We start from the raw sequence: 25,947 nt of genomic DNA on the forward strand, positions 1-25,947 counted from the left end.
TTGATCGCAGAAAGTATGCTAATGCTCAACAGATGGAACAAGAACATAACACACTTAAAGAAATAATTTATTTCTTTTTTGTTTGATATGAATGCAAACAAAGCAAAAGTCGAGTTGACAATGGGCACAAGTTTGGTAAGACCAAAGGGCAAAGGCAGGAAAGGCCCAAAAAGTCATCCGCCATGACTATCCACCGTAAACATATGATTGATAACGTTTCTACCAAGCCTGTCACACTCCAATAATTTCTGATGAAAACATGCATTTCAATTCAGTCTCATTCAGGGGGTTTTGCAATAATTACTCCTAAAAATGTCGTGCATTGACAGCTAGGCAAACTGTTTCCAGCCCTCGCATGTTCTAATTTTGGATAAAATAAAATGACATTCAATTGTAGAACTGCAAACAAACTTCATGCTAAAAAAAAAATAAAAAAAAGGGGTTGCAACGCCTTTAAAGTAATTACAATCACATTCTTGTTTATCACAAAAAAGGGCACAGGAGGGACTGTTGATCCAAAATGTAGGTGCAAAAGTCACAGTAAAGGCTTCATCTTGACAGACGGTTGTTTCTACTCATTGGCGGTCACGTTAAACTCCACCCCCAAATAAACCATGAACACAGGCTGACAATAAAACCCTGTGCAACAAGAACCACATCAGGAACAGCAGCCTTCCATATAACAAAGCATCCATGTCAACTACGCTGAATGAAAATGACACTGACTGGGGATAGAACACTTTCACCTATTTAATATAGATAGATATAACATTTTTCTTTTTTTTCCCACCATAAATATTTTTTTCCATAAGAAAAAGCATATCTGTACAACCACAGTGAGGCCTTTTGTGTTAAACACTTCCAGGACCACCTTGTGCCGCCTGCGATAAACTGCACGCTTTTTCATTCCGCCTCCTGGTAACACAAAACGTGGCCAACGTCACACCACTTAAAAACATACAAAAACACCACAGTTAACACCTTTAAACCAAGGGAACATACGCCAGTAGTTTCCATCAATTCTTTTTTTTACCCTCCAATGCAAACTAGACAAGCTACTCCGAGGACGAATACGATAACGGACGACGTGGACAATATGACAATAATAATAAATATTTTCTTCCAAAAAACGGTATGCACCGAGGCCCGTTGGACAAAAATGGGGGTCAGGCGCTAGTAAGGGCAATCACAAATCCAAATGAGTTTAAGTCCAGTGCTTGGGTAGAGAGCGATGGCTTCTACGAGTGTAAAACTACTGCCAGTGAAGCTGAGCCTCATCCATCCTAAGATTAGCAGCTCATGCTCAGCATGCTCACACATTTCACTCAGTCTGTCACTAGATTTACCACTGCACACCATGCGACCCCCACTTAAGACATAACAGGACAACCAGCAGCAATAGAAAAGCGCTTATTCCTCAAAGCATTGTTGAGGGAAGGGGGGGACAGCCTGCAAGGGAAAAAGGTGTCCGTCCCCTAAGCATAGAAGCTTGTTTTTGAAAGTTTCGATCTATCCTGGCGTATTGTCACTTGGGAGACAAATCTGGGAGGGAAGCAAAGGGAGAGTTGCTGGAAGACGACGGGGACACTCCTTCCATTTTGCCCGGGGAGTCCGTCGACGAGCAGACGCTGCTCAGGCTGCCGTCCAACAATCCGTCCGGAGAGTGGCTGTGTGAGAAACGAATATTCAACTAGGGCAATTAACACTTTTCCCCACATAAGACTAAAAAGGTTTTAAATATATTTTTTTGCCTTGATGAATACAATCACTGTTCATCAGCAATATTATTTATGGCTGACTTGGCTTTTTTGTGGATATTTACACCATGATGTTGATAAATTGAGAATACTTTTTCACAGTGTGTGTAGTATCTTTAGTATTTGACTATTACTTGAATACAAAGTTGAGGAAAATGTTACCAGGAGCCAAGATCCGAAAAGTTGGAGACATCAGAGGACAGCATATTAGTGGTGCCTTGGAAAAGCCTTTTTGGCTGACTCTCCGTCTCCATCTCACCTGCACAGTAAAAAAAACAAACTATATTATATATCTTTCATGCACAAATGAGGGTTTTTTTCCATCAATGTTTTTATTACATTTGTGAGCACCCATTGGAGGGTCAAGGGTCCAATTGTGGCCGCAACAAAATATTGAAATTCTTACCCTTGCGTTTAATAGGCCCAAGGATGCTAGCTCTGATGCAGTTGATGGGGCTCTGACTACGACGACTGGAGGATAAAACACATGAACAGTATTTTACTGAATGTAGGCCAGATATAAAATACGCATGGCTGCAGGCTGGTTGAAAAGTGGGAGATGACTACAAACCAGACTGACCCAAAGCGTCGTGTTGGACTTGGTATGGGACTGGGGGTGAGGCCATTGCTGCTCACGAGGATTTGAAGAGAAGGCGAGAAGCACTGCTGCTCCCGACAAGTAACGTCATTTAATATGGCAGAGATGAGAAAACAAAAGTTATGGTTAGACTTGAGCAGTGCAAATAATTTTTTCACTGAAAACAATGACATTTTCAGACCAAAATTACATCCAATTGGTCTCTATAACTATTGGTCATCACAATGTTTTGCTTGTTATAAAAATCTTATAGATTAATCATATTTCAGCAGCAAGAGAAATTGTTCAGTGTGGTGAGGAGAACAAAGTCTAATTTTAAAATGTAGGTTTCATTACTAAAATATATAATTTTGGGATTAACAAATACACAAGCACCCTCTACTGGTGTATATTGGTACTACATGATCAGTTCAGCAGTGTATGTGGGTCATGTCTTAAACATTTGAATTTCATGATTCTTGACCGAGAATTGAACCTGAATTTCCTCAACTAATAAGGCGCCAACTACATTGGACTCAAAACAGGAACGATTGACTGACAATTTACTTCTATAAAGGAAAGATTGTTAAAAGAATAGCAAGCCTGAGGATAGGCCTACACATAACAGATTTTAATAAATCAGTATTTGCCCACAGCAGTCAAAAAAAATGACTTGCTACTGGTTGCCATGCGGCATTCCATTTCCTTAATCCAATTTTGGGTGATGAGGGGAAACAAGTTTAGTATAGAGTTGTTTCAGGGCACCCTTCATCTACTTAGTGGCAGTAAAATCGAATCACATGCATGTAAACAAACTAAAAGGTCAAGGCTACCTTTTTCCCAATCCCCCTGGTGGGAGATGGTGCTGGGGACACAGGCACGAAGTCGATGCGCTTCGGAGAAGATGATGCAGACTTCTCCAAATCATTGTCGCTCTACAAGAAATACACAAGATAAACATTACAAATTAGCCTGAAATTAAAAAAAATAAAACTACCATGAATTATGTTGGAGTATTATACTACCGACTCAGTCTGACCTTGAAAGACTGGTGGCCCTGATAACTCCCGAATACAGTAACTGTATTTTTTTTCTTAATCTAGCATGTTAAGTTTATGCTCACTCCACAAAGAGACGAGCAATGGACATAACACGCATTTAGGAAGTACAGCAAAGGAGAATAATGGTATAATAGAGCTTTCTTACCAAACTCAGACTTTCCTCCCATGACTGGCTTATTTGCATAGCAGCTTGAACTTCCCTGTTAGGACACAAAAACATCTGAACACTAAGAAGTGATTCAAACCTGTGACACAATCACTGCAGGCTGTTCAAACAGGCAAACATTGAAATGGCTTGTGTAATCGCAAAGAGTTTTTGTGTCAGTCTGGGAATGATTTGATTATGGCAAAACCTGTCAGTAATGTGTCCACTAATAGTTCCAGGAAAAAGAAAATCCATACACAGAGACGTGTGATGATCCAAAGACTACTCTGAATACACACAATCTTGGTGGAATTCATTTTTCCTCCCAACATTATCCAAATGAAAGGGTTCTGAAAGCTTTGGTTAGATATATTAGGACCCATTCTACTGCATACCGTACTGATTTCAGCTACATTGTTGCAAAAGAAAAAAAAAATTACCAAAGAAAAAAATAACGTGACTTTCTAACAAAATATTGGATACTCCAATTCCCGATGATAAATACATTAATTCAATCATTTCCACCTCAAATCACTGCTATCATAACTTTTCACATTTTTATGAACTTTGAAAAAGTCATATTTAAAAAAAAAACAAATAGCGGGAAAAAATTGTAAAGTAGCGAATTTGCGATCAGTGCAGACGCGATAATCGAGGGATTACTGTACTTCTAGAACTGATCTTACCGCTCGTGTGCAGTTTCTCTGTTCATCACATCCACCCCCTCTTCCTGTGACAACATACAAGTGTTACTTTTTTTAACCAAATTTATTGGTCGTCCATTGGGTCGTTTTCATACTCGTTTAATCTGATGAAGCCTGGTGCTGGGAACACGGATGGGCGAAGAGGGAATCTGCAAAAGAAAAGTCAACAATCAATGACCCCATAAGCAAAAACCACACAAAAGTCAGTTTTTTTTACCATGTTGGGCCTGTTGACAACCGTTGTGCTATTTCGCCGGCTTCGCAAGATGTCTCTCTGGAACACTTGGGAATTATCACTGCAATGACACACTTGTTGTTTTAGCCCCAGGGCTTAACACTTGAGAGGTCAGTGTTGGCGACACTGAGCTAAACATTTATGAGAAATAGATACGGGAGAAATAGTTAATAAAAGAACCTCAGGCCATTAATCATGGGAGCACTGTTGGATCTTCTCAGCTGTCCATCGTTCTGAACTAAAGAAGATGGGCTGTCCAGGTCGAGCTCCATCTTTTCTTGTGATAGGACTCCTGAATTGTGCATCGTGCCGAGTTAACGCAGCAAATCTTTTTGCAATCCAAAAGGCCCTTCGAAGCTGTTACATGTTTGCTCTGGTACGTGTCAAGTTGACTCTCGATTCAGGCAAAATCATCAATGAAGAAAGCGTGAAAAATGATGGAGGATGGAAAAAGGCTCAGGAGGGAGGCCTGTGTTCCAAACAACTCTGACGCAGAGGAAACTTAACGTGGTCCAACAAAATGTGGTCGTCACTACAATTCCTTCCGACAAGATTGTTGGGGCATGACCGAGTTAGCAGCTTTCGTAACGTTATGCGGCCAACTTTCCAGATGGATGCTTAGCATGCAATGGCGAAACGCAACACAATGACCACTAACTCGAGCATATAGTTGCAAGAAGAGCGTCACCGCTAACTATCACTATGTCAATTGAATCTTTGTACGTTAAACAGTCTGGTCAGGGTGGCTAAAATGACCAACTAAGCGTAATTTACACCAAACAAGTCTTACACAATTTTATCTCGAGATAACGCGCGGCCAACCTTTTCCTGTTAGCATGTTGCTCGTTAGCATTAGCCGATTCAACAGTCTAACAGCAAGCTACATTTAGCATTACGCCAATAGCCGTAATGCTCCGACCACAGAGCCGACCAAGTCACTCGTCATGAACTAAACACTCGCGTGGATATCGACGGCGGCCAATTTAACCAGGCTGTTTAGAATCACTATACGACGTGGAGTTACGTTATTCAGCTTCTTATACTCGCCAGACGGGAACCATTCGTATCTTCATTGTGCGCGGCATCACAAAACTTCACGCCCCATAATGTATTGCGGGTTGGCCAGCCTCCACTTGAAAAGACGTCAAAAAGACCAACTCTGTTTATACGATGCATTACGGTAATGCGTGATTATGAATCCTACTAAAGTTGCAATAGTCTCTCATCTAAGAAAAAGGCGCCCTAGGCTACAAAAAGTAAATCGACATTGAGAATATGTAACACACTTCTACAAATGAAAGAAATTAGGGTGAAATTTATCTTATGAATTGTGCTTTTAGCAATGTATTCCACGTCATTTCAGAAAATACGGCATTCCCGCCCGGATGACAATGGGCGTGTTTAACATAGTGTGGCAACCAATCCTGTTGCAAGGGTGCTGATTGAGCACCCAATCCAATCCGATTACAGTAGGGCGGCTCCGTGCGTAATTTTTCAAAATAAAAGTACCTTTGTCGCAGGAGGTGCTGGAGATGATTTCAGTCCATTACGGGCCTGAATCGGTTGCCAGCCAACCCCAGAGCATTTTTTAATGCTCCTTGTCATCTTGAGCACAAATTGGAACTCTTATTAGCTGTTCCTATCTTGAATTTACAAATGATTTAATGGCTTGGTAACCAGGATACTGTGGAAATCATCTCAAATCATCACACTGAGACTTTCACATTGGACTTCAGTCAAACAAGTCACTTTGTGCATATTTATTGAGCAGCACAGCAAAAGATGGCATACAGTGGTGGCAGCACTGATGGGTAGCTCGTGTAACAAGAAGAAAAAAACGGAAACAGTGAAAACATTGGTCAGGTCTGTCCAGGTAAAACAGGGGTTCCCAACTCTGGTCCCCGAGACCCGCTATCCAGTCTGTTTTCTATGTCTCCCTACACCAACAAACCTGCTGATGAGTAGATAATTGATTCATCTGTGGTAGATGATGGAAATATGGGGGGGAAAAGACTGGATAAGGGGCCCTCAAGGACTGGAGTTGGGCACCCCTGAGTTAAGAGTTTGAAAACGAAATGCATCTTTAGACTGCTCATTATTCAACTGACACATTCTACATTGGTGAGAGTTTCTTCAGGAAACAAAATAACAAGAGACAAAAATGTATTCCCAAACCACAAATTGAGTTTATGAAATGACTATTGAAATGTGGACATAAATATCATGTAACTGTTATTGTCAAGTAAAAACAGAAAACCATTTTTGGGGGCTGGGAGGTCAACAATAGTGTTATAATTTATATAAAATGATTTCTCTTTATTTTTCTCATTATTCTAACAGTAATAATAAAAAATGGTGACAAAACATCCCAGTGTATATTCAGTTTTTAATGTAACCAGTATTTCATTCATTCCCTAATTTTTGGCATTCAACTACAGCTGCATGCAGTTTATTCTTAACTGTACCAAGAAATTTTAGAGTAGTACTAGGAAAGGTCACTTTTAATTTTGTCCACTATAAATTTAAAAAGTACTAGTGTTCTTGTAATGAAGTCGTCCAGGTCATGCAACTCTTTAATTGAGGCAACTTTAATATTTCTGTTTATTGAATTTATTCTGGCTTCCTTTTTTTTCCCAGTTATGCACCAATCTACAGCAACTTTTTTCCATGAACACTTCTGCAATGAGGCTGATAAAAAAAGTAACGATTTTGATTGAGAAATGTTGTTGAATAAACTTAAGCAGCATTACACACTCCAGCAATCATTGGGTCTGTAATAAATTAAGCTTGTTCAAAATGTGTAATATGAATAAAATTGGATTTTTTTGGCTTTCCTTGTAACACAATAATTAACAAAACAAAAAAGTCATTTCAAAACAATGCAAAAGTTAAACAGAAGACCCTTAATTGGTGCCTAGTTGGCTTTCAGAACTTTTAGAAAGGTCTGCGTAACATTAACACCATTGTTGTATACTTATAGTATCGAGTTGTGATTTATATTTTGCTGTACATTCTTTTTCTGAGGTGGAAAAAAAAGCTTAAGTTTCAAAATTGGCAGGTACTGGCAATACGGAGGGAACCAAATAGGCAAACATAAAAAATAAAATCAGCCATACCCCCAACAATATAAAGGTGCTCTTCATGCCTTGTATTTCTCTTTTCCTGTCTCGCTAATGACGCAGATATGCTGAAATAATAAAGAAACCAACAATTAGAAACTCTGGAAAAAATGGACATCAAATTGAATTGCTTTTATTGTCATTATACAAGTATAATGGGATTTAAAGTTAAAAATGAAGTTTACTTCTGTTTTTTTAAGATTAAATAACTGTAAAAGTTGCGCATATTGACACCAATTAGATTCTTTACAGTATTAACTGCTATTTCGTTATTCACGTTGTCTAATTATAAAGATATCTGTCCGAGCTAAACACTACTGGAGCTTTTCATAAACAAGTGTGGTTAGCTAAGATTAAAGTAAACGATCATCTGCAGCATATTTCATCAATAGAAATAGGATACCCACATTTAGATCTCTGAAGTATTCATTGTAGTCAAGTGCGTATCCCACCACAAATTTGTCAGGAACCTCAAAGCCGATAACTGGAACACAGACGCCAAATTGACCAGGCTCTTCATTTCACAGTAAAACATCTTCAACAAAAAGTTATAACTCACAGTCTGGTCGATAACCAACACTTCTTGGCGTCCTTTTCACCAACAAACTGTAAAAGAAATATCTTTGCTTAAAGAGGAATCACAAAATGATTTCGTTTTTTTTTTTAAATTATAATAGTTGTTTAAGCAAAGCAGTACTACAAATTTAAATGGATTATATGCCCATCTTTATAGTAATTTCCAGTATATGCATTGCACATGTATTGCAATTATTATTGTACCTTGCTACTTTAACCATTTTAGGATTGTACTGCTTGAGAAGTTCCAATAAAGTCTTCATCGTCTTCCCAGTGTCGATAATATCCTGAAAGACATCACCACAGAAGTTCAGATTGAGTGTATTTTTTTCCAAGTAATAATACGCGTATGTATGGACATACCTCAACAATCAGCACATTCTGTGAAAAAGAAAAGAAATTGAATTAAATGGGATAATAATAATAATAATGCATTAGATTAACATGGTTCTAAGGACACTCAAATGCGCTTAATATTGCATTATTACTTCACTTCACAACAGAAAGTGCTGTTAGTACTACAAGGGTGAAATATCTTGCCCAACTACGAGGGAAAGATAGATTGAACCCTTGATCCTGCAATCAGTGGGCCTGCGGCAGATCTGAACATTTTTATCTTGGTATTTTATCTTTATTAGTCCATATACATCACACAGCACTATAGGATAGTGGTCCAACCTTTGTGGAATTGCTTGCCCACCTTTGTCTAGAAGAGTTTTCAATTCAAAGTCAAGCCCAAAAAAATAAAACTTCACTTAACGTAACTTGTAATATTGCATTCTACGGGAGAGCTGCTTTTTCCAAGTCTTGATTAACTTCTGAGTTGAAAAGATAGAGCACTGACCTTCCCTGTCAGCGTTGACAAGTCATCTCCTCCAATAACCTTGATTTCTCCTGTTGACTGGTCATTCTTTACAAATAAGAAACAAGCAAACTCATTGCAGTTTAAAAATGTGATTTTTCAACAGACTAAAACCCAGAAAAAAATGAATTACACAGTAGCTCTTGAGGCGAATGAAGTCCACTGTCATCGGGATGGACTTATCGCTGTTTCTGTTCAGAGCCTTGATGTAGTCCAGGAGATCTGCAAAGAACTTGTATCCTCCCTTCAGCACACAAAGCGCAACAATGTGGTGCCCTCCCATTTCCTTCATAATCTCCCTGGCCAATCGCTCTGTCCTGGGATCACATGGGGAGAGCCAACAAGACAGTGGAGCGTTCAGTTTTCTGCTATAGTCAGCAATGGAATCCATTTATTTTTGATTCTGTCAGTGGCTCACTTTCAAGCACAGCTATAGATTTCACCAAATGTAACTTCTGGAAACTATCAGATGTAACTATAGATCAAGATATAAGTCAGTTCTTGCATTATTTGATTTTTTTAACACTTTTACTGCAAATAAATCAGTTATCGCCATCCTCTCTGACTACTAATAAATGGTATCGGTCCTGAAAAACCCATATTGGTCTCTCAATCTGTAATGGTAACATTTTCAAATCCAAACTAATGTACAAAACAATCCCTGTTTTGAGAAATTAGGACAGATATGAAGCAATTATACTGTTTCAACCATTAAAAACATGGCCAGTCTGTTCATACCTGTCCAAAATGAGTCCATGTGGGATGTAAACCCGCTCCAAGTCACATGCATAGTGCTTTGGTATGCAGAACAGGTCCAGGTCATACCCTTGCTCCTCATCAGTGATCTGAAATGAAGTAAGAAACAGGTTAGTTACCTAACTTTACATTAATCTGATGAAAGAGCAATACAAGACAAGATGACAAGGTAATTATTATAGCTTAACTTTCCAAGAAAAAGGTACAACTGCAAATGCATGCAGACATTCCTCAAGCTCAAATGATCATAATCATCAAGTCTCTTATTGTATTGAAGCATTTGCATTTAAGGTAAAGCATTCTAAAAATGTCTGAATTTTCTTCAACAGCAACCACTTACTATATAAGATACCTAGACTACAACAGCTATATAGAGATTTACTTGAAAACCCTATACAATGTTTCCTGTATTTTGTCAAATACTCTCTAAATTCTGCACAAGTCTTGGCCTGATAAGCCCAGATGACATAACTGGTGTCATGTGAAAGGTAACAAGTGGGCACTAATTTTGAGGTTCCTCAGGAATAATAAAACAATTATTATACACAACCATTATACTGGACAGATGTTCCTCAAGGTCACATGAGTGGAGGGATTTTTTTTCCCACTCAGTATTTTACAACCTTGAACTTTGTACAGGCGTATCCAAAATTTGAAAACATAATACAGGTTTTACAACTATTAATTAACTTGCAACTATTTTGTATCATTTTACTATATTTTGGGAGGAAATGTGTGTACTTTGCTGCTGTTCCACTTAGCTCGGCATTACAGAAAACAACATACTGTATGAAATCTGATGCAGGCATTGATAAAAATAGCAGTGGTGAAATGAATGAATGTTTGAATATGTAACCAAGACCTAGTTAGTCCAAAGAATTTGCTGTGTAGATATGTTTTTTCAATTTACAGACTGGTTATTTTGCATGTTTAAGTTTGTTTACAGTTTGCCAATTTGCAGATTCACATGTAGTAACTTACACTTGTATTTTTGACTTCGGATTTAGATTTATTGGGACAACCTTCCCCAGATTAGTCCAAAAACAGCAAAATGGATTACATATTGAAATATAAAGTATGTGGAAAGAAGAATTTAAAAGGAAAATCCAAGGTCAAGGTACTCATTACACCAACAGACTTCCAGGAAAACCACGAACTAGGACACTGATAATTTGTCCCCATGCAAACTGAGAAAAGTCAGAGCCTTGTAATAAAGTTGCATGTCAATTTTTACTCATTTAATATTTAGTTGAATTGATGAACGGATTTTTTTAACAAAGACTGATCCAAATCCTATTCAATATACAATTATTTTTGATTTTTTAATGTATTTATTAATGAGGGACTGCACAAATATTCATGGTATAATTACCATATATTTATGTAAGATTGTAGCCAAGGGCTAATTTCCATCTTTAGTCTTTTATGAAGATAAATGATGACACATACTAGACACATATACAGACAAATTATATAAGAAGCTTCTGAATGCTGTCTGGAGAAGGCAGTAGTCAAATGTGAGAACATATAAGTTTGCCTGAGGAAAATACCTCAGAAAAGAGCAAACTTCATGACAACTATAGTGTTTGCCTTTCAAAGACCAGTTCAACAAAATAACATTTTTTTTCTAGGCCCGTTTTATTACATAATAGGGATGTTACAATATATCGATGCGGTGATAAAACATAATACCTTATATTATCGATAAGTTTCCGCCAAGTATCAATATAGGTATTGCTTTTATATGTGGTTGTAAAGCATGCAATAATATTAATAGTAATTGATATTTTTATTGGCAGCCCGGCTCCCGTTCTGGAGTCGAGAGTTTGATCCCAGGTCGGTCCAAACTGTGTGGAGTTTCCATCTTCTTGCGTGGGTTTTCTCTGGGTACTCCTGTTTCCTCCCGCATCCCAAAAACATGCGTAGGCTTGGTTGAAGACTCTAAATTGCTCATAGATGTGAGTGTGAATGATTGTCCGTCTCATTGTGCCCTGTGATTGGCTGTTGACCAGGTGGCCGTTATTAGCTGGGATAGGCTCCAGCACCCCTTGCAACCCTTGTGAGTACAAGCGATGAATGTATATTCCATGGTAAATGTGTCATCTTAAGGTGTCCCTCTGACTATTAAATATCACAGTGTCATTTCCTCACGTTATTTGTATTATTTTTTGCGGGGTGAGGGTCACACGAATGTGGCCATCAAAACAAAATATGTATAAAAAAAATCTGCATCCACTGAGTCATGTTAACGCTGAGGAAACTTTATAGGGTACAAAACGAAGCGGTTACACATCACGTAGGAAGAGAAAGAGCGTGAAGTGTGCCCATATGTGTACGAGCATGCCCACATCATGCTTTCCATAAGGACGACCTACCACAATACACTGGCCAGATGTCGCCATGTCTGTTCCCGTCGAGCTTCCCTTTAATGTAGTATCTCGCTTCCCGTTACGGAGGAAGGGATGAACATAAAATCACAAATCCTGGGGTAACAGTCTGGTCTGACAGCTCACATGGAGAAGCTAGCTGCGACACAACGGTTCGTTTACCCTTCCGGCTCACACTTGCAGAATGTTTCTCCTCCAGTCCAGTCAAGCGCACGAGGCGTTGTCAGGGTGACGTAAAAGTCATCCGACCAATCAGAGGGAAAGACTTCAGAAGACCCGCCTACTTTTACAAATGCTCTCTAAACTAGTCGTGGTATCTTGACTTGAGATGGTCTAAATTCCCTTAGTTTATTACAAAAAAATGTCCCTAAAAAACTAACAATATGGGTAAAAAAATGTAAAGTTTAATGATACACGAACTGGTTTACATTTCATTTTTTTCTCTTCTGTAAATCAGAAGTCATATATATGTAATCTTCCTTTTTATTATGCTTTGAATCAAGACTTTTTTTAATCCCATGGGGTCCACAATTTGAATCAAACCAATAGAAGATTTGTGTTAAACTCAAAAATAAAACAGTTGAGCAAAAGAACAATCTGTGCATTTTACATGAATGAAATGCACAAATTAATTTATTAAAAATACTAAAAAGGCAAAATGAATTTTCCAGATGAGCATGATTAATTTCAGTCAAGTTCAAGAATGAAAAACTGATAAATGATTTCACATATGCAGTGACTTTGGCTGGTGTGACATTCTTTTCTTGGAAGTGGAACATTAAGTTACCAGCTATACAAGAGTTCATTAATTTTCCCCTTCTTTTTCTAACCCTAAAATGAAAAGGACCACAATTTTCAGTAAACATATAGAATACAAAACAGTTTCTATTTCCAAAAACATTTGTAGAGATATACATAAAACATCACACCAAACAAAGTCGATCCAACATTCCTGAAGAGCATTGTACAGTGCTCTTACACAGTTTAATATAAAAAAGAAGAATCCACCGTTAAGTGTGGACGAATGCAAGTGCATGCCAGTAAAACTTGGGACTTCTGACCATGTAAAATCCAGATATTCAAAATGATCCATGACCATGACACAGTAGCAAAGGTTTTACACAACAAAGAAAGGCTAACATGAAAAGTTTTTTGAAGATATGATGGAAATAAAATGATAAAACAATGACAGACAATTGCAGTGAGGGGGAAAAAAAGGGAAAATGTGGTTTCATCATGAGTAGTAAGTAGTCTGTAGGGAGACAATGAGAACCTTGATCTATCAAGTACTTATTCATGATAGTAGAACAAATAACTGAAAGTCATCTGTAACTCTTGGGAAGGTGAACCTTTGGCTTTTCACAAGTCTGCCGGAGTCCATGCGCTGTAGATAACATCGCTGTGTGAAAAGCTTATCTAGTCTCAATGCAATGCATCCAGATTTTGGGAAGGCAAGGTTTTGAAGACAGTACATGGGAAAAACTAAAGACCACAGCTTTGAGAGTCGTTGGAGATTTCGTATTAAGACCCACCGCTCTTACACGTTTTGCCGTTGGCACCATCAAACCTGTAAAACAATAAAATGACCAACCACGTGGACAACATATATGAAAAGATTTGTCTTTTTTATTTGGAAATATATGATACTTACATTGTACCTAGTTGCCATTCACTTGCATTGACGGTGTTCCTCCATGGTTGGTTGCTGCTTTTTCTTTGCTGCGATTCTCTCGCTCTTCATCTTCCTCATCCCGTTCTTCATTTCCACTATGGTTCTTACAATATAGTCTGAAATAAAGGATCAAGAGCAATATTAATTCATATCCGGTTGCAAAAACCCAATTTAAGGGCATAAAAACAAATTGATTAGACTTAGAAATGATAAGTGTTCAGGGTCATGCTTACTTGTAGATTCCACGAGCCATGTTCTCAATGTACTTGGCTTTGTCCTGCACACCGCAGTGATAGTGGTAAGTCTTCACACAAGCTTTGATTTCACATCCGATGGTGGCGCCAAGCTGGGTGCAAAGTGTACACTTCTTCAAATAAAACAAGGCAAACACATATAGATTCAGATATGATGACAATCAACAAACTTTTACTAACTGTTAATAAACAAGATTTTAAAAAATCTTCAAACCATTCTTTTGCCTCTTTTAATCTCCTGGATTACAGTTTTCACGTCGAAATTTCCAAATTCAGCCCGTGACGTAGTAGTCAACTGAACTGTCCCGGATGAAAAAAGCTGTAAAAAAAAAAGCACAATTTACAACAATAAAGTTTGTTGATGCAAAAAGTGTGCAATTTAACACAAATACAACAAACCCCTACCATGCATTTGTAATGAGCAGCCACTTTTTTGGAGTTATCTGTATGAAGCACGCCCCTCGTTTGATTTTCTTCGTCGCCAGCATGACAAAAACCGCAACGCTGGCCGCTATTATCCGGACTGGCCCGAAGTGGCGACCTCTCCCGCTACAACACATAAATAAAATCCATCTACGGTGAAAAGGAACGTCACACACTTTCAAAAAAAAAAAATTGTGTCCAGGGGAGTTGCCTTACATGTGAGGACGTCTCTTCATCTGCAGCCTGAGAGGATGTGGAGCAATTGTCTTCTGATTGGCCACCACGAACTTTGGATCTTCCCTTCTCAAAGCGACCTCTACCTTTACTTTGTGGTGGCGAGGAGTCGGAATCATTGACTACAGCTTCTTCTTCGTTGATCCAAAAAAAAAAGAAGGCAGATATGTCCAATTACAGATAAAAAGTGAGGATTTGAAGAAATAACTGCTTACCTTCAATTGCATCTCCAGACGCATCTCTATGTTTGCGGCAGTACACACTAAAATTGAGATAAAACAGTATTTCAATAATAATAATAATGATGACATGGAAAAGTTTTTCAAATGCAGTCAGATGAAAACCTACAGATAAGTTCCTTGTGATGCATTTTCTTTAACCTGGGCTTTGTCCTTCACAGCACAGTAATAGTGGTACGTCCTCCTACACGTATTCACATCACAACCAATAGTAGCACCAGGCCGGTGACATGATGAGCACATCTGTAGCAGAAGGTGTGGCGATGACATTATTATTCTTGAAAATATGTATTTTTTTTTAAGATTCTAATACAGATGTGAATTTTTCAGGGGGCTTTTGATATACATTAAGGATATGCTCGGTGGTAAATATGGACTAACACCACCCACTCCCTAGTGAGTGTACTTGGATTGCAGCAGAATTTAAACTACAATTTAATCACAAATTGGAAAAAGCTGGAATGGTGATTGAATGAAAGAATTTCTAAGGTAGTTACTGGGTTGAATAAATTTGAACTTGACACCCCTGAACTAAATTGTTACGATACATGCTCAGTCAACAAACATCTTTGTTAATGCGGTGCTTGGGGCGGAGGACAGGGAGCTGACTCACCAATTTGTTTCCTCTTTTGATCTCCTTCTTTACATCCTCAACAGAAAACCCTCCAATGCTTTCATTATCCGAGTGCGATGAGACCAGGGCAGAGGAGAAAAGCTAAATTCACACACAAAAAATATATATATATTATAAATAAAACGTGACAACATTCATCTATTTTTCATGCTTGTGCCGTGTATGCTTTGGAACCTCAGTTCATTTAAGTGAAATTTAAACTTTGTTACATTATGAACGCATCCATCTTTTTTTTCACAAAATAATTTGTATTTAGGTAATTTCTATGGGAAATTTTGATTTGAGGTAAGAGTAAATTGACATACGAGCTCAGTCCCGGAACATATTAAGCTCGTATCTCAAGGTATGACTATACGCTATGGGTAAAAGAACGCGGTGCTCTGCTCACCATACACTTATGGTGGGCTGCCACCTTCTGGCTGTCAGACACTAGCAGCTGCCCACAGTCCTTTTCCCGGCTCGTTCGACAAAAGGCGCATTTAGTCTGGCGGGCCGCAACACCTTTCCTCTGCCCAGACATGATCCGGAGGGTGAAGAGTGGATGGACTTCCTATTGAAAATGAACCATTGCAAAAGAAAAAGACAAGATTATTTTAAATACTATTCTCATTTAAATCTGTAAAAAAAAACAGTGTCTGCCAGAATTTTAATGATGAATTCAAGTAATATACAAAGACAAATCTGGAAACCAAAATGTAATTACTCAAAATCTATTGACTATATTGTTTCCATTGACATTGATATAAGTCCAATCACCAGGCCAGGCCGCTTCAATGGTCATTATGAATGTAATTATATTACATTAAGCAAAATTTGGACCAGTTAAAATGATAATATATTCAAACAAAGCATACACAATGACTACATGAGCATCTAGACATCCGAAATAATGCAATTAGTAGTCCATAAACATGTTCCCAATCATTTCTCTGGGGGCATATGTTTTAAATCTGACTCATATTACATCCATCGTGCCAACAAAAAAAGTAATTCTATTGAAAATTCAATATTTCAGAACAGAGGAAGGGTCAAATATTTTAGAATTAAAAAAAATGAATATTTAATCTTTTATTTTGAAATATATATTTTTTAAACGTGAAAACGAATTCATTGTACACTTAATTGATAATTTATGGTCAAATCTAAATACTTTAATTAGAAAAGGGCAGGCTAACCTGTAAAATTGGGTGCAATATTTTCAGGAAGGGTGTGTGTGTGTGTGTGTATAAAAGAAGGCGTCATGCGCGTGATATGCGGGAAGGTTTCCAGACAAGACTCAACGATGATCTCATAATTAAAGTGGATATATATTTTATTTAGGACAAATAATATACTGCGACGCTTGGAACGAGCCATTGCTGCTATGATAGCAGAGCCACCATCGCCTCACTGCGGCGGCTCAAGCGGCATACTAACACAATAATCCCATGTCAACGACATCAAAACGCTTCTTTTAACAAACTCTTCTCCAAATCATCTTCCAAAACAAACCTTCCACAAAATAAAAAACGAAAACAACGTGGAGAAAATGTGTATTTTACTAAATGAAACGAGGAAACTCCCCCAGATTTCTTCCCACAAAGTTTTGAATTAAAGGGGGTGTGTATCTCCTTCTCCAACAAAGTAGCGATAAACTGAATCTTTTGGTGGAATATGAAGGTTTGACGCCTCGAGATCTTTCACAAGGCCTCGGTTTTTTTTTAAAGGCCATGGGTCTGAAAAGAGGATTCTTTGTTTCGATGGTAGTGGGAAGCGATAGAGGAGCGAATATTTCCCTTTAAATGAGGGATATAGTCATGACAGGCGCGGGTCTTTTGCAAAGCGCCTCGAAAGCAAAGAGCGCCATACGTGATGGATCCCTAAGAAGAGCACAGCTCGGCTTGAGCGCCAGCACAACGGCCTCGAATCAAAACAGGCACACGGGGAACACGGGGGCTCTCTCGCGAGCCCCACATACAATGGTCTTACCTGCCAACTATTATCTTACGGCGCCAAAGGGTAAAGAACGGGGAAAGTGTGGCGAGCGGCGACTGAATTTCTCTCCGTCCTTCACAAGTGATCGTGTGCTTTCCTCATTCGGATACGGTTAAGCTAGTCGCTGAGCGAGTGGGCTCTCCACTTCCGATTTGGGGTTTCAAAATAAAAGCACCAATTAGGAAAAGAAAATAATGCACTGGAATAATGTTTCTGTGAAATAACACTTTCAGTAGACGTCAAATCCATTTTCATTGGGAGTTACTGAAAGTAATAGATCATTCAATGCCATTGACGGCAATAGACGTCCAGTGGTAGTCAATAAGTTCAATTGTAACCATTCAAGAAAAAAAAGGGATCCCTTTTAGCCAATCAAAAACATGCATACTACAACGTCAGAGTCACAAAGAGTTCCGTATAGACGTGTACCATGTTTACCTTGACGAATGAAGGTACAGTAATAACTAGCACACATAACACATTATAAATTCGATCACAAGGTAGCATTTAACCTGATTTCAATTCATGTAGATATTTAGATTATTCTTTTCAATTTTAGTCCATATAGATCCTTCTAAACAAGTCGGTATAATTCCTAAAATGATTTTTTTGTAAAGAGGGGGTGGGTCTACATGCGTAATAGGGTCGTGCTTGTCCGTGCGATTGGCTAAAGTCAATGTCAATCATTTTGTGGGCAAAACATACCCACCCAATGTCCCCGGGAAGAGGAGAGAGGACGTGGGGAGGCTTCAACAGTAGACAACAGGGAAATGAAGTTACCACAGCCAGTCGGGCCAGCTATCTCCTTCAAACTAGGCAGCTAGCAAGTTATTTGACAGTCGGAAAAGAGCCCTGAGGTTAAAATTTATTTGCACCACCATGATCGTCCGTCAGGGAAAATAGTAGCCCGATTACGGTACTGATCTGAGATAAGGTTACATTTTAACGCAATCTCACCGTGAAAAAGTGAACAACTCGCTAGCCTAAAAGCTAACTTTTGGCCAGAGAGCTTGCTACAACTTTTAAAGTACTCCTCACGTCTGATCGGTAAGTTGGAATCCTTGTTTATTGTGTTTTTCCGTCGTGGTGACTATCCGCGTAGCATTGAGGATCGCTTATTTCTTGCTACTAGGTTTCAAGCTAGCTAAAACTTTGCCGATTAATACTGCTGTTGTGTCATTGGAATCTGCAGAGAGTTGTATAACTCGAAAAAGGAGCCCATAGAGGAAAATAACGTTGCCTTGCTAAGTATGTTAAACCGATGTTAATAGTTTGCGTCGACTTTCAGCTCGAGACAAACCTGTCGTCGTGGCCTTGCATTTCTCAGGTGTGCTTTTTTTTGCAGCCATTTCCTGATGCACGTCGATGAGATATCACATTTGTATTTCTATTCTGATAGATCTCCTATCTACTCATACAGCCATGCCTTTTCCTTTTGGAAAATCTCAAAAGGGTCCTGCAGAAATAGTGAGGAGTTTGAAAGAGAATGTGGCATACATGGAGAAACTGGAGGCTTCAGAAAGTAAAAAGTGTGAAAAGGTAACCAACCACCTTGTCTTTGGAATAAGTTGACTTGGGAAATCAATTTCTATGCTTCGTTTTCTAGGTGGCAGAGGAAGTTTCCAAAAATCTCTCTTCCTTGAAGGAGGTTCTTTGTGGGACAGGTGACAAGGAACCCCAGACTGAAGCCGTAGCTCAGCTTGCTCAAGAGCTCTACAACACCAACCTTCTTATTTCACTTATTGCAAATTTGCAACGGATTGACTTCGAGGTAAGAAACATTGTTAGCAAAAAAAGTACCTAACGCCAAGCCATTCAACTATAAGTTAATGTCACTGTCTTTTTTTGCACAGGGGAAAAAGGATGTGGTTCACCTGTTCAGCAATATCGTGAGACGTCAAATTGGTACACGCACTCCTACGGTAGAATACATCTCTACGCACCAAGAAATCCTCTTCATGCTTCTAAAAGGGTAAAAACCTTCTTGTTTGATTCACATCAGTAAGAAAATAATTGAGCTTTGACATGCCTTTTCAAATTTGAAAGCTGTCCAGGGTATGTTCTAACAACTCCCAGGGAGCGAGTATGGACTTGTTGTATTTGACGTGTATATGTAGGGAAAAAAACGGATTGTCCAAAGCTGGTTTCATAGCGATCTCAAATGGAGCTATTTTTTTGTGTGTGAAAGTGCTCATGTGTTGTGGACATACTGTTTGTATTGAGTTAGAGTCAGCTGAGGCTGCTGTCTCTAACTGATGTGCTCATTTGTGTGACCTAGATCAAATAATACAGTGAATAATAAGGCTGGCCTGCAATAATTTCTCCATTCTGGAAGTGCTTATCTCCTTTTAGTGGTCCCAAACAATTCTTATTAGTAATTTACTTGAAAAACTATAATGTATAAAAAAAACATTTTCCCTATTACTATCAAATTTTGTAGAAATCGAAATATTATTTTCCTGGTGGAGTGCTTAGATAAGATTTTTACTAATGCATACTCGGTACTTTATCATGATTTTTCAAAGAAATCAGAAAATAATGGTTGACCTCATGCATTATGCTTTTTAGAATATATTGTCACATAAGTGGAAAATACAAAATACTGTTTGGTACATTTCTAACATGAATTAAAAAAATGCAGGTGACCCTTCCCATGAAGATTGAAGATTTATTATGCATTCCATCCCTATTTTATCAGATTTCATTTTGTTTTTCTTTTATTACACAGTCATGTAGCATTTTGCTGGTTTTGCATTGCCATTTTTGGCCACCAGTCCTACACATTGCTCTTTTTAATGAACGTAAATGGCCAAAAGTGACTCCTATGGTATCTACCATTGCAGGTATGAGAGTGCAGAAGTGGCTCTAAACTGCGGCATGATGCTGAGAGAATGTCTTCGCCATGAGCCATTAGCTAGGACGATACTTTTCTCTGAAGAGTTCTATTGCTTCTTCCGATATGTGGAGCTTTCCACCTTCGACATAGCATCAGATGCTTTTGCATCATTTAAGGTAGGCAAGGATACTGCTTTTCAATGTTAATTGTTTAACACTATCATTATATAACAACTCTTCTGACAAACTTAATTTTCTTTTCACAGGATCTTCTCACCAGACACAAGCTTATGTGTGCTGATTTCTTGGAGACCAATTATGACCGGGTAAATGTTCAAATGACCTCAAGAGAAACAATGCAGTGACTTTATTTAACAAATCTTTTTTTTAAAATGCCTGTTAGGTATTTACAGAATACGAGAAGCTCCTTCATTCCGACAATTACGTCACTAAACGACAGTCATTGAAGGTAAACATTTTATCATCTTTAACATGTAAGTATCAAGGCAGTGTCAAAAAACTGTTGTTGGTATATATTTGTAAATATTTTTAGCTTCTGGGGGAACTTCTGCTGGATAGACACAACTTCACTGTCATGACAAAATACATCAGCCGAGCTGAGAACTTAAAGCTGATGATGAATATGCTTCGAGATAACAGTCGCAATATCCAGTTTGAAGCCTTTCACGTTTTCAAGGCGAGTATTAAAAGTTAACAATTCTTCTACTGATAGTTCTTTGAAGATATTCCATATTCACTGATATGATATTTTTTTCCCCATTGCACTTTTCAGGTATTTGTTGCAAACCCTAACAAAACACAGCCTGTACTGGACATCCTTCTGAAGAACCAGACCAAGCTGGTAGACTTCCTGAGCCACTTCCAGACAGACCGGTCAGAGGATGAACAGTTCTGTGACGAGAAAAACTACCTGGTCAAGCAAATCCGTGACCTTAAGAAGCCGGCAGCTCCAGAGGAAGCCTGAGGCCTCGGATTGGAGCGATCCAAAAGTGGTAGATGCAGTAGTAGCGGCCAGCGTCTAAAACTGGGCTTCTTTTAAGGTTTAGCGTTATTTACAAAATATAGGAATAAAGCAAATATGACTTTGTTTTTAGTTTGGATGGGATTTCTATCCACAAACCTAAGTGGTCCAAGACCTGTTCTATAAACCGTAGTACTTTTTAAGTATTGAAATTTCCAGCCTTGTAAAGTTAAACCTTAAACTGTTACTATTTCATTTTTTGCCAACACAGACCTTAGAATGACAACATTTTCCTTTTGACACAAACTCGTATCTTTTGACTGAAAACCCGGAAGGGAGATTAATTTCCCAATATGATCTAATAATTCTACCCTTCTTATAACGCTTGCCTTATTGTTCAATTTGAAGAAGTTCAAAACTTTGCTCAAATTTGCACCTTTGTCATTCCCGGTGCCTATTAATGTGTCTGCGTTTTGCAAACAGAGGTTTAACAAACTACATTTAAAAAGCACAGGAAGAGAAAATCAAAACAGCACAGGAATTAATTGATTTGGAGCTCTTTTTTTTTTGCCAGCACTCAGCGGGGCTCGTATGTCTGAAATAGAATGCGGAATCAGATAGTGCTGCGGGGTAGCAGGCAACTATCCCTGCACTGTGAATACAATATACCAATTGATCTCACTGGGAGGACCCTGTTCCATCCTCGCATTGTCATGTACATGTTAATAGGGCCACACTATAGTAGAAAGAAGGGAAAAAAACACTACTACTATTCAAATGAAGCCATTGAGACATTTCGGAATAGTTTTTGAACAAATATTACTCTAATTAGATTAACAGTATTGAAGTGAAATAACATTTTCAGTCCTGGATTATTTTTCCTTCCAAAAATCTAATTAAATCTCGGAATATTTTTAGTTATAGCATTCATATTGAACTTTTTTTCCTACCTAGTGTGGCCCTAATATGCTGTGTGACCTTGTTTTAAAAAAAATCACAAGCAATGCCATGTTTTTAAAGTAAAAATGGCAATTATAAGTTAATACGCTATAACTTTTTTATAAAGGTGCACCTAATAATCATACCAAGTCTGTTTTGTAATTAGTAAATATTTAGATTTGTATTTTCAAACATGGTTTCCTTGCCTGGTAAAATTTATTCGTTTTAAAGAAAGATGTGATGGAATTAATAGAAAATCATTGGGTTGGAATATTTTTTTCTTGATTATTGGCCTACATCACAAAATATACACAGGGTCAGATGTCTTATGTATTTTTTTAACTATTATTACATACGTGATTAGTATACTATAATTGTTCCACTGTGATGTATATTAAATGCATCACTTAATCAAGAGGAACTTGTCACAAAAAAGTGTTGAATCAATTGATTTTCTCATTTCAATTAGTGTCTCTGTTTTACTTTTGCCATTGACTCAAAAATGTTTAATTTTTAGGAAGAATTCTATGTGCCCATCAGCCCTTAAATGCTGAATACCTCAATGATTTAGGATTAATTTTCCTGCTATTGACAACATTTCAATTTCTTTGGTTTTTGTGCACGCTTTATGTGATCTTTATATTTGGTCAAACTTGAACAGGGTTTTCTTCATGGAAAACATTTTAAATAGATTTCATTTGGCCAGGCCATATGGGTGTTTTTCTCATATAGAATTTCAGTGTGAGACCATGATTGTAAATGATGCCTTATTTAAAGATATGAAATAGAACATAACGGTCTTGTTTATTTCATTAATTATGTTTTTAAACCAAAGTGTGATAGGAGGAAATGTACAGTTGTTTTTACAAATTTCTAATCATTATTGGCCCAAATACAACAAAGAGGAAATATTGAGCTTTACACTTGTGTACATTGTATAGTACTTAAAATACAATACAATATACACAAAAGTGGCTGTCTGCTGGTAACTCTCAGAGGGAACTCCTAATAATATTTGGCACCTTATTTATATTGTGCTAAAAGAGCATTTCACATTCAAGAATCCTACCTCCAATTTTAACTATACAGTAAAATCACTGGCAATATGAATCGATTACATTAAGTCCTCAGTTCTTAGACTAGCAGTCTGACTGTATATTTCCTTATTTTGGTAGTATTTAATGCCTTTCCACCCAAATTCATCATGCTCTAAGTTACTTTGGGTTGAGCTCTCTGTATATACATTCATAATTAAAGTGTGATCACATTCCTTAAATAAAGTTCAATCTCCTAAATAACATTCTTCACTGATTTTCTGCTGCATATTAACCACTATGAGGTTACAAATCATCATATATATGTATATACAAACATATATGTGTGTATATATATATATATATATATATATATATATATATATATATATATATATATATATATATATATATATATATATATATATATATATATATATATATATATATATATATATATATATATATATATATATATATATATATATATATATATATATATATATAGTGCCCAAATAACAATAACAAACAGATAGACACAAATAATGAAAAGATAATAAATTAATAAATAGGTGGCCAGTGGATGAGTGGTTAGTACGTCAGCCTCACAGCTCTGGGCACTTGGGTTAAAATCCAGGTCAGTCCATCTGTATGGAGTTTGCATGTTCTTCCCGGGCCTGTGTGGGTTTTCTCCGGGCACTCTGGTTTCCTCCCACATTCCAAAGACATGCATGGTAGGCTGATTGGACACTCTAAATGGCCCTTAGATACGGGTGTGAGTATAAATGGATGTCCTTCTGCTTGTGCCTTGCGATTGGCTGACCACTGATACATGGTATCCCCTGACTCTGGCCTGAAGTCAGCTGAGATATGCTCTAGCACCCCCTGCGAACCTAGATAGGTTAAAGCACTTCAAAAAAATGTATGAATGAATGAATACAATAATAAGTAAGTGGTCAACAACATAATTAAGTAAGGAAGTGAACACAACAACAACAAACAACTATAAACAATAAATAATAATACTCAATAAATTAGTAGTCAATATAGATAAGTAGTCAACATGAATAGGTATGTATAAAAGTGACTCAAGTGGTTAGTGGTTAACCGTTTTAAACGCAGTTCTGGACTGACTCCCATATAATCCATGACTATTTGTATGGGCTCACATTCCTGGAAAAAAAACTTGGAATATATCTACAGGTTGATCCGGTATGCCTCTCTTCATCATGAAATCATGCAAATGACGGGCATCTGGCATCCCCACCAGCTCCGTGCTTTCCACACTGCACACGCAGGGAACACGCTGGATGGGAATGTAGGTCAAAGTTCGACACGAGAAGAAGGCAAGTTAGGCAATGCCGGTTCCCACAATGAAAAGGGGGGTTGCGGGGATCCACAATGGCTCGTGGAAGGACAAGAAATAGTATTGATGCACACCCTTTTTTAAAGGGGGTGAGGGGAGAGGGGGTATTTGTGTGCAAATGAGGCGGGCTCCTGCAGACAGAGCAGAAGGGTATGTGGGGGCAGGGTTTACAAGGGTCAGAGGTCACAAGCCTCTTCTGTGCTGCTGCTTAAACCAGCACACACAGCAAAGAAGCCGACCGAATGAAACCACATCGTACTAGTCTTGGCATTAATTCAACAAATACATGTACCCCTTGGCATTTTGGATGGATTCATCTTGCTTGCTTTTATTTGGATTTCTTGGCCTGCATCCATCAAGATTGCGTCGTAGTAGCCGATGCGACCCCACCCCCATCAATAGGAAAAACTACTCGAAGATGCGCTCCCGATTTCATGCTTGACATATCGTTTTGTTTGGTCCTAAAAAAAGGGGTCTTGCAGGATGCAACATCTGTGGCCAAGGTTGAAGAGAGTTGGTGGGATTCGAACGACGGACCAGGTTGGAGCTTCCTTCCTTTTTCCAGGCTCGGTAAGGATTCAACTCAAGGTAGGCTGCGCTCATTCATTCAAGCCACTCTTATCATTCATAAAAAACAAATACTTTTTTTTTTGTTTAAAAAAAGGGTCGTAATGCAAGAATTGTGTCTGAAAAAAGCCAAACAGCACCAACTTTTTAGGTGGGAGCATGTGTTAGGAGCATTTGGTGGGAAATCAGACAACAACAAATGAATAGCCCCGTTATAGATGACTTGTGTATTTGTTCTCTAATCTAGTAAAGTCGGATAAGATGGCTATTTCTTTTTTTGTAAATGAGTGTCGACGCGCCCATCACGAGGTGCAGTTGGCGCCACTTTGTAAAAAGCAGGACACATGATCTTCTACTTTCAACTTGGTTTCTATTCTCTTAACTTGTTGTTTTTTTTTTGGAGGATTTTACAATTACTCATTACAATTGATGGATATTAGCTCCATTACAATGGCTTACTTGGGACTATTTCTACAGCAGATGTGTTGTTTTTTCCAAATGTTTTCTGTTTTATTGTTGCAAACAAGCTATTTCAAACCTTCTGTAAATAATCAAGTTGTTTTTAGAATAGCAGTGATTAGAGAGAGCTTAAAATCAGAGATCAGTATTCCGATT

At 38.0% G+C, this 25,947-nt stretch overlaps 4 protein-coding genes and 1 non-coding gene across 9 annotated transcripts; 1 reads left to right on the top strand and 4 right to left on the bottom strand.

Annotated features, from left to right (window-relative positions):
* Window positions 1-46: 46 nt before the first annotated feature.
* Window positions 47-5,839, bottom strand: pabir2 (PABIR family member 2). Its single transcript, XM_077733550.1, has 10 exons — window positions 4,660-5,839; window positions 4,462-4,540; window positions 4,340-4,393; window positions 4,227-4,270; window positions 3,541-3,595; window positions 3,168-3,269; window positions 2,338-2,423; window positions 2,164-2,228; window positions 1,920-2,016; window positions 47-1,667 (listed from the first exon to the last, which is right to left on the bottom strand). The coding sequence occupies exons 1-10, from the start codon at window positions 4,782-4,784 to the stop codon at window positions 1,526-1,528; spliced, it is 849 nt and encodes a 282-aa protein (XP_077589676.1). The 5' UTR covers window positions 4,785-5,839; the 3' UTR covers window positions 47-1,525.
* Window positions 3,338-3,492, bottom strand: LOC144207974 (small nucleolar RNA U109). The gene has a single exon (XR_013328816.1). It is a non-coding gene; the product is annotated as a small nucleolar RNA U109 (small nucleolar RNA).
* A 365-nt stretch (window positions 5,840-6,204) lies between the features above and the next one.
* Window positions 6,205-12,392, bottom strand: hprt1 (hypoxanthine phosphoribosyltransferase 1). The gene is made up of 9 exons (XM_077732787.1): window positions 12,168-12,392; window positions 9,775-9,881; window positions 9,170-9,353; window positions 9,019-9,084; window positions 8,538-8,555; window positions 8,379-8,461; window positions 8,158-8,204; window positions 8,006-8,082; window positions 6,205-7,666 (listed from the first exon to the last, which is right to left on the bottom strand). Exons 1-9 carry the CDS (start codon window positions 12,192-12,194, stop codon window positions 7,619-7,621), a joined length of 657 nt encoding a protein of 218 aa, XP_077588913.1. The 5' UTR covers window positions 12,195-12,392; the 3' UTR covers window positions 6,205-7,618.
* Window positions 12,393-12,759: 367 nt separating this feature from the next.
* phf6 (PHD finger protein 6) lies at window positions 12,760-17,746 on the bottom strand. 2 transcript variants are annotated; one of them, XM_077732785.1, is made up of 11 exons: window positions 17,604-17,746; window positions 16,024-16,185; window positions 15,615-15,716; window positions 15,111-15,244; window positions 14,978-15,024; window positions 14,745-14,893; window positions 14,511-14,654; window positions 14,320-14,424; window positions 14,085-14,218; window positions 13,831-13,967; window positions 12,760-13,746 (listed from the first exon to the last, which is right to left on the bottom strand). In XM_077732785.1, the coding sequence occupies exons 2-10, from the start codon at window positions 16,153-16,155 to the stop codon at window positions 13,838-13,840; spliced, it is 1,077 nt and encodes a 358-aa protein (XP_077588911.1). In that variant the 5' UTR covers window positions 16,156-16,185; window positions 17,604-17,746; the 3' UTR covers window positions 12,760-13,746; window positions 13,831-13,837. The 2 variants fall into 2 exon arrangements, with proteins under 2 accessions (XP_077588911.1, XP_077588910.1); XM_077732784.1 differs by having other exon boundaries at window positions 14,745-14,896.
* A 558-nt stretch (window positions 17,747-18,304) lies between these two features.
* Window positions 18,305-23,663, top strand: cab39l1 (calcium binding protein 39, like 1). 4 transcript variants are annotated; one of them, XM_077733212.1, is made up of 10 exons: window positions 18,305-18,656; window positions 18,898-18,936; window positions 19,009-19,148; window positions 19,216-19,380; window positions 19,463-19,581; window positions 20,453-20,621; window positions 20,711-20,770; window positions 20,848-20,913; window positions 20,998-21,141; window positions 21,238-23,663. In XM_077733212.1, exons 3-10 carry the CDS (start codon window positions 19,032-19,034, stop codon window positions 21,427-21,429), a joined length of 1,032 nt encoding a protein of 343 aa, XP_077589338.1. In that variant the 5' UTR covers window positions 18,305-18,656; window positions 18,898-18,936; window positions 19,009-19,031; the 3' UTR covers window positions 21,430-23,663. The 4 variants fall into 4 exon arrangements, with proteins under 4 accessions (XP_077589338.1, XP_077589335.1, XP_077589337.1 ...); XM_077733209.1 differs by lacking the exon at window positions 18,898-18,936 and having other exon boundaries at window positions 18,955-19,148; XM_077733211.1 differs by lacking the exon at window positions 18,898-18,936 and having other exon boundaries at window positions 18,306-18,656; window positions 19,030-19,148.
* Window positions 23,664-25,947: the final 2,284 nt, after the last annotated feature.

Source organism: Stigmatopora nigra, chromosome 14 (genome assembly GCF_051989575.1).
Source record: "Stigmatopora nigra isolate UIUO_SnigA chromosome 14, RoL_Snig_1.1, whole genome shotgun sequence".
NCBI classification, from domain to species: domain Eukaryota; kingdom Metazoa; phylum Chordata; class Actinopteri; order Syngnathiformes; family Syngnathidae; genus Stigmatopora; species Stigmatopora nigra.

What these genes read in the sequence shown, in the direction of transcription:
- cab39l1 (XM_077733209.1), top strand. Translation starts at nt 18,975, where the DNA reads ATGAGATATCACATTTGTATTTCTATTCTGATAGATCTCCTATCTACT. An exon ending in AAAGTAAAAAGTGTGAAAAG is followed by an intron (nt 19,149 to 19,215) that starts GTAACCAACCAC and finishes TTCGTTTTCTAG; the next exon opens with GTGGCAGAGGAAGTTTCCAA. An exon ending in TGGAGACCAATTATGACCGG is followed by an intron (nt 20,771 to 20,847) that starts GTAAATGTTCAA and finishes AATGCCTGTTAG; the next exon opens with GTATTTACAGAATACGAGAA.
- phf6 (XM_077732784.1), bottom strand. Translation starts at nt 16,155, where the DNA reads ATGTCTGGGCAGAGGAAAGGTGTTGCGGCCCGCCAGACTAAATGCGCC. An exon ending in GCATCACAAGGAACTTATCT is followed by an intron (nt 15,025 to 15,110) that starts GTAGGTTTTCAT and finishes TCTCAATTTTAG; the next exon opens with TGTGTACTGCCGCAAACATA. An exon ending in TTAAAAGAGGCAAAAGAATG is followed by an intron (nt 14,219 to 14,319) that starts GTTTGAAGATTT and finishes TTTTATTTGAAG; the next exon opens with AAGTGTACACTTTGCACCCA.
- pabir2 (XM_077733550.1), bottom strand. Translation starts at nt 4,784, where the DNA reads ATGCACAATTCAGGAGTCCTATCACAAGAAAAGATGGAGCTCGACCTG. An exon ending in CCAGGGGGATTGGGAAAAAG is followed by an intron (nt 2,424 to 3,167) that starts GTAGCCTTGACC and finishes TGTCGGGAGCAG; the next exon opens with CAGTGCTTCTCGCCTTCTCT. An exon ending in TGGGCCTATTAAACGCAAGG is followed by an intron (nt 2,017 to 2,163) that starts GTAAGAATTTCA and finishes TTTACTGTGCAG; the next exon opens with GTGAGATGGAGACGGAGAGT.
- hprt1 (XM_077732787.1), bottom strand. Translation starts at nt 12,194, where the DNA reads ATGGCGACATCTGGCCAGTGTATTGTG. An exon ending in TTCGCCTCAAGAGCTACTGT is followed by an intron (nt 9,085 to 9,169) that starts GTAATTCATTTT and finishes TTATTTGTAAAG; the next exon opens with AATGACCAGTCAACAGGAGA. An exon ending in AAAATGGTTAAAGTAGCAAG is followed by an intron (nt 8,205 to 8,378) that starts GTACAATAATAA and finishes TTTCTTTTACAG; the next exon opens with TTTGTTGGTGAAAAGGACGC.